The sequence below is a fragment of the Schistocerca serialis genome, chromosome 6 (assembly GCF_023864345.2).
Source record: "Schistocerca serialis cubense isolate TAMUIC-IGC-003099 chromosome 6, iqSchSeri2.2, whole genome shotgun sequence".
Taxonomy (NCBI): Eukaryota; Metazoa; Arthropoda; class Insecta; order Orthoptera; family Acrididae; genus Schistocerca; species Schistocerca serialis.
In genome coordinates, this window is record NC_064643.1 from 723,201,750 (window position 1) to 723,215,304 (window position 13,555).

A 13,555-nucleotide genomic window follows, 5' to 3' on the forward strand; every position below is an offset into this window, starting at 1 on the left:
TCATTATTGACTGGAAATAAATGAGGGATCCAAGCCAAAGCTATCCATGAGATTTCACGTAAACAATGATCCCCCTAAGACCTAACAGTAATTTTAAATAACCCAACATAGCAGTCTTCATTATTCAGTCACTTTTTGTAAAAAAGTAATCATGCTTACCCCAGTCTGTGTCACTTATTCGTGCAAATGATTTGTCTCTAAGAATTCCAGCATTATTGACAACAATGTCCACACGGCCAAAATTATTGAGAGCTGTGTCAATGATCTTGTGTCCATCTTCAACTGAATTGTAATCTGCTACAGCAACACCACCTTTAACAATAAGACTTTGAAAAATGACAGTTCCTTCAACAAAACTCAAATCATTCCACAAGTGTTTCAAAGAGATGCAACTTAACCAAGTTATAAAAATATATTTGTTACCTTTTCTTTTAATCTCCTGCACAACACTATCAGCTGCATTTGTACTCTGACCTTCACCATGTCGACCACCACCAAGGTCATTTACGACAACAGATGCACCTCTTTCCGCAAAAAGAAGAGCGTAAGCACGACCGAGACCTACAGAAATTATATGGAATGAGAAATTACCATGTCACAGTTTCACAAACGAAAGACAGAATCATATAAAACAACAGTAGTTAGCTTCCACATGATATGTGCTGACAAACAGCTGATAATGATGCTTATCATAACAATTCATTACACTGTCAATAAACAATTATATTTGCATACATTTTCAAATTACACTTGCATACAATTATTGAACTTGCCAATACAGCAAGGCAGCCACACTATATCACAGAAATAACAAAACTCTATGTCCACTTTTGGTAATACACACATCAAAAAACATTTTGCATCACCTCGGTTCGAGAGTTCCAGAACCTGTACAGAAAATTGAAATAGAGATCAACATAAACATCATTTCTTCCCTTTTTATTGCTCATGAAAACCACACATTGCATGTTGTACCACCATACAGCGAGACCTCCAGAGGTGGTGGTCCAGATTGCTGTAGGCACCGGTACCTCTAATCCCAGTAGCACGTTCTCTTGCATTGATAAGTTCGTCATGGCATACTATCCACAAGTTCATCAAGGCACTGTTGGTCCAGATTGTCCCACTCCCCAATGGCGATTCAGTGTAGATCCCTCAAAGTGTTTGGTAGGTTACTTTGTCCATAAACAGTCCTTTTCAATCTATCCCAGGCATGTTCAATAGGGTTCATGTCTGGAGAGCATGGTGGTCACTCTAGTTGAGCGATGTCATTATCCTGAAGGAAGTCATTCACAAGATGTGCACGATGGGGGCGTGAATTGTCATCCATGAAGATGAATGCCTCGCCAACATGCTGCTGATATGGTTGCACTATTGGTCAGAGGATGGCATTCGCATAGCGTACAGCCATTACGGCGCCTTCCATGACCACCAGCATCGTACGTCGGCCCCACATAATGCCACCCCAAAACAGCAGGGAACCTGCACCTTGCTGCACTCGCTGGACAGTGTGTTTAAGGCGTTCAGCCTGACCGGGTTGCCTCCAAACACGTCTCGGATGATTGTCTGGTTGAAGGCGTATGCGAAACTCATCGGTGAAGAGAATGTGATGCCAATCCTGAGCAGTCCATTTGGCATGTTTTTGGGCCCATGTGTACTGCACTACATGGTGTCATGGTTGTAAAGATGGACTTTGCCATGGACGTTGGAAGCGAAATTGTGCATCATACAGCCTATTGCACACAGTTTGAGTCATAACACGACGTCCTGTGGCTGCACAAAAAGCATTATTCAATATGGTGGCATTGCTATCAGGGTTCTTCTCAGCCATAATCTGTAGGTAGCAGTCATCCACTGTAGTAGTAGCCCTTGGGCAGTCTGAGCAAGGCATGTCATCGACAGTTCCTATCTCTCTGTATCTACTCCATGTCTAAACAACATTGTTATAGTTCACTCCAAGACACCTAGACACTTCCCTTGTTGAGAGCCCTTCCTGGCACAAAGTAACAATGTGGACACAATCAAACCACGTTATTGACCGTCTAGGCATGGCTGAACTACAGACAACACGAGCCGTGTACCTCCTTCCTGCTGGAATGACTGGAACAGATTGGCTGTCGCACTCCCTCCGTCTAATAGCCACTGCTCATGCATGGTTGTTTGTTTCTTTGGGAGGGTTTAGTGACACCTCTGAATAGTCAAAGGGACTGTGTCTGTGATACACTATCCACAGTTAACATCTATTTTCAGGAGTTCTGGGAACCAGGGTGGTGCAAAACTTTTTTTTATGTGTGTATGTTCTAGGTAGCAACTATAAGCCCAAATGTTGGAAAAAATTTGTGACCGGGAAGAGCAGAGATTTAAAAACATGAAAACATGTGTGACAAAACAATGCTGCTCACATCAAAATTAGGTGCTATAGCCAGTCACTATAATATTTCTTATGCTCAAAGGAAACAGATTTCACCTTGTCTTGAAACAAAGTATTACGTATTCTCCAGAATCTCTTGCATTAATACTGGATTCTCTACATATGCATTTCTAATAACTGGTGAAATAGTAAGATGTAAAGTTGTGTGCCATTGTCATTTGGGAAAACCTACGGGTTACGTTTTGCTGTCTAGCTGAAAAGGCCTTCTTTCTTTGTTTACAGTGGCACCTTTCCTTCAACGCACGTGTGCACTGTGCCTTGCACATGTCTGTAAAGTGAATGTGACTGTGATGAGTGTGAGTAGAATTGTAGCGTAACATTGGTGATTATGAGAGAACTGAGGGAGTGAAACCTGGTGCCGTCACATACTATGCTTCTCTCAGAAAGTAACAAAGAAGGTCATGATGCTTAACATGCATACACCAGGTGGCCATAATTACAGTGCAGCTACTGCCAGAGGTCCAGTGTAGGCTATAATTATTGTATGCCAGTGAAACTTTGCAGTCTTACTAATGCATTAATGTGGAACTGATTTAAGCTGGAAAAAGAATAGTTACAATTTTGGGCACCAGGAGCAAAGTTGGTGCTTTACAACATCTCGTCTATGTCCCCAATACTCATATTGTTTGACCTTTTTTGCCCATGTCCCATTTCTAATCTATTAAATATGGAAACATTTCTATACGCCTGTCTGTCTTGCATTCACGGTGCCAGGCCTGCAGCTGGTGGCCAAAACTGGAACTTTTTTCCCCAACATAAATCTGTTTCGCATTAGAACACTGATGAAGTTTCACTGCCATACAATAATTACAGTTCGCACTGGACCTCTATGAGTAGCTGCACTTTTATTATACTGACATAGTACTTTGGACAGATCACTATCCAAGTCACTGATGATTACAGTGCCTGTGTTTATATAGTATCTGTGTCTACACAATACAACAGTCTTCAGACATGAACGAATGTCTGAAGGAATAGACCCATATTGCGATCTATCTCATAATTTTTACCACAACTGTAACTGTCAGTGACAAAGTCTGCTCTTTCTGCATGTCTGAAGGACATTGTGCTGTGAAGATGCAGCAGACACTGTATAAACACAGACACTGGACACATCAGTGATGTATCCATGCCTCGACAGGCTGCAATGATGATATTTGTATTTCCCTGTATGGGAATCACAAATTATGAGAACATAACGGCTGTGACTATGTGAGATATGGTAGTTTGGATCGGTGCTGCAGGTGTGCTCACCCACGATCAACAGGAAATCCAGGTACGAGACCCTGTCTGACATAAATTTTCGCGTGTCACGAACAGTTGACGTCAACACATAGCTGCAGTAGGCCTATGTGAATCTATTTCATAACTGTCAATTGCCATAAGTGCTCTTTCTATTAAATACGCAGAGATATTTGGAATTTAAGCTAGAAGTTTGGCACAAAGTCTGGTGATCAGGATTTATTTCTTCCAACATCAGAATTCAAAGTGGCTAGTTCCACGTTGAGCACCACCACAGATACATGGATTAGAGTCTTGGTTATGGAATAGGCTCTGTTCAATAGTTGTTTCAGAACAGTGAGTCAGAATTTCCTCCTTCTAACTAAACCTAAGGGACAATAAACTCTTTTCTCAAGGATTTCAAGACAACATACTTATTTACATTCTCTGCTTTACGACTCTATATAATACGAAGTAACAACAGCAAAAGCTTGAAAGATAAAGAGTGCTCTTTTTGTGGTTTCCTACCTGCTCCTGCACCTGTCACCACAGCGACTCGTCCATCAAACCTCAGTTTGTCAGCCATGACTGGAAACTGAAATAAACCTTTACATATTACAAGATTCAACAGGAAATAAAGGATTATCTAAGCAGAATCAGATGACAATTCAGTATTCACAATAATTGTAAGTGAGAAAAATCAAGTATTTCCAAATAAGTCCATACAAGAAATGAAAATGTACTGCCTCATCATGCAGAAAATATAAACATAAGCACAATCCTTACAGGGTAGGCCAAATGAATAGCTATACAATGATATGAGGCACAAAGTAGTTCTACTTTACAACTGTAGGAAACAATGCAGCTGACACATTATAAATACAAAAGCTGTTAGTGGCACAGAATGTTTTTAAGCAACAATATAGATGTCAAAATGTAAAATGATAAGTGTTATAACCAAAAATTTGATTTTGTTAGCAGCTTCAGACAAACAAAATACAAGAAATGACACGTCTGCCCATGTTCAATAACTTTTTATTTTGTACATTCTAGATTTGGGGTTACACCAGAAAATTGGCATTCATCACAAAGACAAGGTTGTGTGAAATAAGACACAGCAAGGCATTGGCAAGAGACTTGTGTTTTATTGTGTGGCACAGCATTCTTCTTGGATGATTTACAGAAACCATATAAAAAAACTAAATCTGGACAGCAGGACAGACCAAGTACAAGTCAACTGCCTCGACCTCACTTACTCCATCCAAAATAAAAGAACATTGCTAAATTCAAATCATGCAATTATAGCGTTGCAGTGCTTAGCCTGGTGGCAAGACACTTACACAAACATTCGTTTAGTGTCTGGAGTTTCAATGTACCAATAATTTTATGAACAGCCCCACAATAAATAAAATAGCAGCAAAAACTGGGTACTAGAATTTGAACTTTAGACATTGACACACTAGTTTAAAAAAAAAAAAAAAAAAAAAGTAGAGAGGTTCAGAGAATCCTTAAAAGGTTACACAGGACATTATGCTGTCACTCAAGAATAAAAAGAGAAAACATACACACGAAAGACTACTTAATAAAGATTTTAGGCAGGCTACAATTTGCTTTGATAAACAAGACAGCTTTTTCCAGTATTTTCCTAATTTCCCCTTCAGCCACAAGGAAGAGAAGAGAACTTTGTTTTGAAAAACCCATTTTTGGTTTCTATATTTTCGCACTATCACAGTTACAAGTCTTGACCACTTGTTTGCCACTGACTAAGCTAGTTCTTAATTCCCTTTCTTAGTACTGTGTTTCAGTTCCAGCGCTACATTTTTAACTAAAAATACATTCAGTGAAGATTTCCAGCTTAAAAAGAAATTTAGAGAAGGCCTATGTTCGACAACAACGTGCAATAACCACTCGCAGGCTGCAGATGGCAGCAATGGCAGTGGAGGGTATACAAATCATGTCAGGGGATGTGGAAAACAGTGCAGTTGTTGTCATAATGCAGAAATGGAGCAATTTATCTGACTTTCAAAGGGGCATGATCATTGGCTTTCAGGTCAATGATGGAAACTTTCCTGAAACGGCTAAGTTTGTACACTGTTCACTGGCCTCCATAGTTAATATACTGTGCAAGGCAAAATGGCGCTATACAAAACCAGTGCTGAGACAACTGAGGTGCACCACAGGCCATAGATGACAGTGGTGAATGCAGCTGCGGATATGTGTATGAGCAAATATATGTACAACTGTTGTGCAACGAATCACCCAGATCAACCGAGGAGCTACGAGCAACGTCTCCTCAGTGAACATTCAGTGAATATTGCACCGTATGGGCCTCTGCAGCATGCGCCTGATTCATTCACTCATGATGACTACTGTTAATTGGTGACGAAGGCTGGATCTGCATGCCAGTACCACAACTGGATGTCCACTGAGTGGTGACATGTGGCCTTTTCAGATGCATCATGTTTTATCCTCCATTGGATGTGAAACGCCTGAAAGTAAAAACCCTACAACAATTGCCAGAAGGGTCCAGGCCAGAGGAAGGAGTTATGGTCTGGGGAATGTTTATATGGCACTGCCTTGGTGATCTCATCATTCTAGAAGGCACAACAGATCAAACAAATATGCATCCATCCTTGGGGATCACGTCCACTCCTACACGCAGTCTGTTTTTCCTTGGCAAGATGGCATCTACCAGCAGGACAATGCAATGTGTCACACAGCTCACAGAGTGTGGTTCAAAGAGCATCAGAATGAGTTTACCATAATCCCCTGGCCACCAAACTCCCCGGATTAACACCCAATAGAGAATCTGTTCATGCCATGGATCCTCAACCGAGAAACCTAGCGCTGCTGGCCACAGCAGTGGAGTCGGCATGGCTCTAGAACCCTGTCAGTACTTTCCAGAAACTCGGTGATTTGCTTCCTACACTTCTCGCAGGAGTCTGCACTCCAAAAGGTGGTTATTCAAGCTTTTGACAGGCGGTAACATTAATGTTACAGGACAGTGTATAAACAGAAAAGATTATCACAATTACCAAATAGTAGTTTATATCTGCCCTTCATAAACTGTACACAACAGCACATGTAAAAAGGTGTCAACAACATGAAACAGAAGAGGACCATTTATAAGGGAAGAAAGACACTGTTTTTATCATTCTCATCAAATGCAGTTGTTGGACATTTTTAATTTTCATTCACAATTCAACGAATGTTATTAACATATTTTATATGCTGTACAAAGCCTGTAAAAAAATTGACAGTTTACATTACATTTGACAAAGATGGACCCACTACTTGCTATTGTAACATTGAGAACATTTTCTGGAACATTGAGAACATATTGGCAGAAAAATTAGAAGCTTACAAAGTTAAGCTGCTGAAAGTGTTAGTTTGCTACTGGCAAGAATAATTCCTTAACCACAAAGCTGACTTTTCTAGAAGATTGACAAAGTATTTGCCCTCATTTTACCAAACACCAACTTCACTCAAAATAGAATTTCATACCTAAATACTGCAAATTAAGTGTGAAAGAGGTAAAAAAACCTTTGACTTAGTCCCTCTTCATAAATGGGGGAGAAGGGGTTATGAAGGCCATTCACTCTAAGCAGATAATCAAAAGGAGCAGACATGTGTCAGAAATATGAAGCAGGACATTTGCACTCAGACATAATATACTCTTATATGGGAACACATCATATTACATATGTGTTCATTCATTCTCACACAGTGTTTTGCAAATCCGATCATGAAGGAGAGCCTTCAGGGATATGGAATGAGTCAAATTATAGATTAGGCAGAAACAAATATTGCCAGCTCCTTTTGTACAGCATACTAACAATATATTATGGCTAGTGCTAGAACAGAAGGGAACCAAGCACTAAGCGTTGTGAGACAACATATTTCACATTTTCCCACTCCAATTTTAATCTTATTCCTATTGGATCATTTGTTAATGATCCTGAGCTTTCACACTATTTTAGTTTCCCTTGTTGAGTTTTATGATTTTTACATGTTCATACAAAATGCCAAATGGTAATTTTGTTGTTTGGTTCTACCAGTATTGAATTTGAGAAATCATATTATATTGCTCTGAACTTTACAGAGGTCAAACTGAGCTGCTGTTAAAAAATTATTCTCAGAAAGGTTGTTCAATTTTATACTCTTTCCCAAAATATTTCATTAAATTTAACAAATTATTTGAATTTAACATTATTTTTCTGGCTACTACTGTCTTCTGGGAGCTGAATATTGTTTGTCTTACCATACTCAGTTTATTTGTTTCACTTTCAGTAATGCTGCAAACAGCCTTTGCTTTGTTCCTGTGAGTGTGTGTGTGTGTGTGTGTGTGTGTGTGTGTGTGTGTGTGTGTGGGCGCGCACGCGCATGCATGCATGCATGCATGCATGCGCACTTAGTACATGGTTGCTCCCTTTTTTATGACACGATCAAGAATGTTGCTATACTGCTTGTAGTCCCCCTTAATTCTTGATTATAACTTGTCCTCTGCAGTAAAGAATGGTCCCTTTTTGTGGTACACAATATTTTCATCCCAAATGTTTGCCACCCTCTCTCTTAGTTTTCACAAGCCCATTCTAAAAAGAAGGTGGGTTCACAGTTTTGTAGGAATGTTATTGGGAAATTATCAAATTTTTCACTACAGTGTGCCCTCATTAAACTTCTTCCCATTGTTCATCAAGTAAACTATCTCTGAATAATATAACTGGATTGGCATTTATGACCTTGTTACACTGTAAGTTTCCTTTCTTAGTTCGACCTAATTCATGGGGATGTTTTATTGCTGCCATTTGACCATTACAGTCAGATATATAATTTATTAAGGGGCTAATTTACTTCATGAAAAGTATTTGGAATTAGAAATAAATTATCAATTGCTGCTGCACTATGTCCTCCTGTTTTTGTTGGGAATGTTAATTCTGAGAATCAAACTAAAGCTGTACATCACCCATTCTAAATGCCCTCAATCAGAACTATCCAAACAAATTCAGTATTAAAATCTTCAAACACCACTGCTTCTCAGTTATCTGTAGGAATTCACGGTTCACACAATATCCAACTTGCTTAAAAGTACTGAAAACTTTCCTCCATCTGCTGTTATTTCCCCACACTCAATCACAGCAAATACTGCTAACTACTGAAGATCATAATATGATCTTCATTATTGACAGGCCTCACAGATACCTAAATGATGACCTCACCAACCATATTCCGATAATGAAAATCTTTTCACAATACACACATAAATTTGTTACCTCATGCTCAAATACACATTACTGTGATATGATGAAACAATAATAATTGGTCTATCCAATGGCAACTGAAACTAGTGTGCAAGATTTACAGATGGTGGAAGGGAGAGATGTGAAGGTTGACGAGATGCATACAGGGATGTAAGTGTAAGATATTCTAAGTAAATCAGAGCCCTCTAGTGAAAGTAATTATTCAAGCTACACTCTGAAACAATGAGGAAAAAGCTTAAGCCATCTGCACTAGGACCCTGCACACTGCTTGTTGTTGGCAACACCTTGTGCAGTTTTAGCCCAATATGTGCCCAGACACAGTTGAGGATGGAGCAGTTATCCTTTTACACTGATCGGTTCAGAATAAACATCAACATTTAATGCAGCCTACATCAAGTTTATCAGTGCTGCTCTCTTGAGTACTTTGATTGGCTGTAAGTCTATCCCACAGAATTCAGCAGAAGCCCTCTTAATTCTTTCTTTCACTTTGGGTGACATTGTGGAACACCTATAGATCTGAAGAACATCAGTTACTGCATAAATGGCAAGATTTTTACCTTTACAAGGAGATGTACATGATTTACAGACAAATCCAGTATTTTAGTTGACAGCAATTTTTGCTCATAGTTGAATCAAACTGTCACATCCTTGAAGCTGCTGCCTACATCAGATGACATTAAATGTCATAGCTCCAACTATGTCCTATCCTATCCTGTCTTAAGCTTCTGCGAAGGAATGGCAGATATTGTAAATAGGAATGGATTGTTCCTTATCTGCAGCTACATTATGAAGAAAAGAGTGACCTAGAAACCAATTAAAGGCCACAGAAAGAAGAGTCTTTTTCACTGAGAGAGTGTATAGAACTGAAAGTTCAATGACTGACGTCCAACCCATGAGCTATAAGGGTAAAATCTCTGAAACATTTCCCTGAACACTACATCAAGAAAACAGTGACTGAAATATGGAATGCACAGAACTCAATTACAAATAAAGAAGACTGTCAGCCCTTTGAGGCTACGCGAAGTGGCAAGAAAAGTTTGAGACATTTTTTACATGACATTCGCTAATGAAGTGTTTTGACTATGCAAAGAACTGGCCAAATCTCTGCAAAATACAAATTTGAATACAACCAGAATGAAACATTTTGCTGACATTCTAAAACCAGCTCTGAATCTTACGACAGCAGAAGCATTTGATATGCTGTTAGAGGAAGATAAACATTTTTGTAATACCCTAAATCTGAAATACCCAAATATCTCATGGCCAAGGCAAATATCAGCAAGACTGAAACATATCAAAATACTATCTGTCTCATGAATGAATATTTAAGAAAGATGTGTTTGAAATTCTTGTTCTCTTTTTGAATGAAACTGAACAAACGTTCAACCAGGGGAATCCAAAGCAGCTATCCCATTTTGAAGAGATACTTGTTACATATTCCAATACATATCCTTCATCTACACAACATTTGGAAGAGTTGCTTGGAGTACACACAGCCAACTTTAACCTGGATAGGCTTCACACACAGCTCGAAATGCTGTGAACTGCTACGATGAGGATACAAGCATGTAATATATCCTCTACAATAATACAACTTATTGCTGAATAGGGTAGGGTTAAAGAACTTTTTCAGGAAGTTATTCACTTGATCATTCTGCTTAAAACAGTTTCAGTACAATCAGTATACTATGAAAGGGCATTCTGCAGTGAGTTAAAATCTGTCTCAGATCAATAGCAACACAGTCAAGAGTCAATCTTCTACTTGTCCTCCATGTCCATCAAGACAGGACTGAGATAATTAATCTTATGGATGACAGGAAGAACTTGTTTCCCGAAGTGTGAAAACAAAAACACTGTTTGGAAATTGTATATAAAATTTTTGGAGACTAAAAAGAAACAAAATACTGTATATGCTTTTTTCTTTTTCAAAGAAATTATAATTTTATTTTCTTCATTAGGATGCAATGAACAGTATTTCTGAAATATTAATATTACTAATAACAGTACTAGTAACAATAATAATAATATGTTTATCAATGATTGACTGTTATTGTGATCTATAAAAAATTCTAAATTACTGTTTATAAGTGTTGTCTGAGAAAAGTAGAACTAATGTGTTCCCAGCTATGTGACGTATTTTTCAAAATTAATGGAATGAAGTTGTTTCCAAGGAGGAGGACCTATGAAAGTTGGCCTATAATTACGACTTAATTGTTTCTCTTTGTAGAACACCATAGCACTAAATACCTAACACATTCCCACACTTTAGATATATATATTTGCTGATTTGCATCTAATTCACATCAGATAAAATCAATGAATAGGATTCCTTGCCCTCCCCATCCCCCACCGCCAACTAAAAAAATAGTTGGTGCTCTACTGTTTAGAGGCAATTATTGCTTAAAGATGCCATGAAATATCATTTTACTATGTCATACTGCTGTAATTCTGACTTTCATATTTGTGCTTTACAAAATGTTTTTTACTGAGTGAAACAATGAAGAAATGTATTTTACAACACCTCAGAAACCATAGGTTGGTTGATTTGGGGGATGGGACCAAAAAGCAAGGTCATTGGTCCCACTGGAGTAGGGAAGGATGGGCAAGAAAACCAGCCACACTTTCAAAGGAACCATCCTTGCATTTGGCTGATGCAATTTAGGGAAATCATGTAAAACCTAAATCAGGATGGCCGAATGTGAGTTTGAACCATCATCCTCCTGAATGCAAGTCAAGTGTGCTAACCACTGCACCACCTCACTCTGTCCACATACCATACACATACATAAATGTCTTTATCAAAAATATGGGCCACTGATTTCAAAATGCCTACTTGTATTTTTGTCAGATACTGATTACTACCTTTTCCATGGTGGAATGGTTATTTTCTTCAACTATTTCCATTTCTGACATGATTGCCATATTTATTAGTGTGTAGCTGCTACGTACAAATATGTACAGACTCAAGTTGTAATGGTAGATATGTACAGAAGTGACTACTGATTCATCCAGACATGAACAAGAGCATCTCACTTTTTTCCTTGTCCGTATACATAGTATTTTCAAATGTATGAGAGCCATTTGGAAAGTAAGGTCCGATCCTCTGCGAAATGGAAATGACAATCTAATGAAACTTTGCACAGATGTGTTGGCCAGTGACAAGTATGTCCATCGATTGCATCACGTTGCTCTTTTCAGTTTTGAGAGCACAGTGAGCACATAAAGATGCCTAGAAAAAAGTGTCTTCCATCAAGTGTGAGGATCTGGTGAGAGATTTCGTCTGAAGCTATTCAGTTCACATAATGTGACTGTCATGCATTTCCTTCTTCATGGTAATTCTCACCTGCACTCTGCAGGGACAATAAAGATGCTCTTGCAATGTATTCAATGGGAAGTGTTTGATTACCAACAATACAGCCCATAATTGGCTCCCACTGAGTTTCGTTTCTGCTTACATGAAATGCTGGCTATGAAGACAGCATTTTGCCACAGATGTGTGTGTAGACCAGCACAGAGGTTTTGCGAAAAGCACAGGTGGCTGCCTTCGATGATGAGGGCATTGGAATTGGTACAATGCTATGACAAATGTCCAAGCCTGAGCAGTGACTATGTAGGTAAGTAGACGGAGGGTCTAGCTAACATTTTTGAACTCCACAGTGATTTCCATTTAGCGACCAATCGGACCTTACTTTTCGAAGAGCCCTAATATATCACGCTGCCTACAAAGCAACAGTTCAAGAGTGTACCTACTGAACATTTCATGGTGACTTCTTTACTTCCGATACCCAGCTCAACATTATGCAGGACAGTGGTCTGCACAACCTGCTTTATCACACAGTCCTCTGATCTAGGCAGGCAATTGCTGCACTAAGTCCTAAAAACTGAGTGAACTGTAACAATGGTTACAACACTGTCCTCTAACTTGAATGGTAGGTAAGGTAAAGTTCCGCTTTCCATCCCTAGATGGGCCAATCAGGCCTGATGGACCGCCGTGTCATCCTGTGCCAGTGGCATCACTAGATGCAGTACATAGCGGCATGTGGTCAGCACACCATTCTTCCAGTCACTGTTAAGTTTATTGACCTCGGCACCACTACTAATCGATCGATTATCTCCTTTCTTGGCCTCACAAGGCTGAGTACACCCCATACCGTTCCTCCCACTGAGGAAAAATCCCTGGAATGAAACCCGTGTCCTCTGCATACCAGTCAGCCGCACTGACCACACAGGTACGAAGGTAGACTCTTAAAGAACTGGGAGTTGGTATTGGTTTTGTTTTGCTTTAGGGTGCAAAAAACAACTGGGATCATTCACAGTCAAGTCAAAACTATAGAACACGAAGACAGAGAGGAGGTAAAAAATGCCTATTCATCAGTCCCAAATGATATGATAGGAGACAGCTAGAAATAGGCATGGGGAGAAAGGGCTAAAACAGACACCATACAGAAACAGAGGTCCAAAACTAAAAATTAAATGGCTTTTGCCACATTGCTTTGACAGATAAAAAGTAAAATGAGGTCGACAGCCTGCACGTCATTTGCTAAAGAGAACTGGGAGTAAATTCTTGGTACTCCAATCCATTCTAGACATTTATAGGTAACCCTAAACTACATCAGGCATCATCACAAATGATTCATTCGGTGAG

General features: G+C 39.2%; 1 protein-coding gene across 2 annotated transcripts in view; it reads right to left on the minus strand.

Moving 5' to 3' along the window:
* Positions 1 to 13,555, minus strand: part of LOC126484045 (peroxisomal multifunctional enzyme type 2) — a 145,193-nt gene that overhangs the window by 110,138 nt on the left and 21,500 nt on the right. For both annotated transcript variants that reach the window (XM_050107386.1, XM_050107385.1), the window contains exons 2-4: positions 4,181 to 4,247; positions 424 to 561; positions 160 to 312 (exon numbers count right to left, since the gene is read on the minus strand). In XM_050107386.1, coding sequence (XP_049963343.1) covers positions 160 to 312; positions 424 to 561; positions 4,181 to 4,238 — 349 coding nt within the window. In that variant the 5' untranslated portion in view covers positions 4,239 to 4,247. The remainder of the gene's footprint in view (positions 1 to 159; positions 313 to 423; positions 562 to 4,180; positions 4,248 to 13,555) is intronic.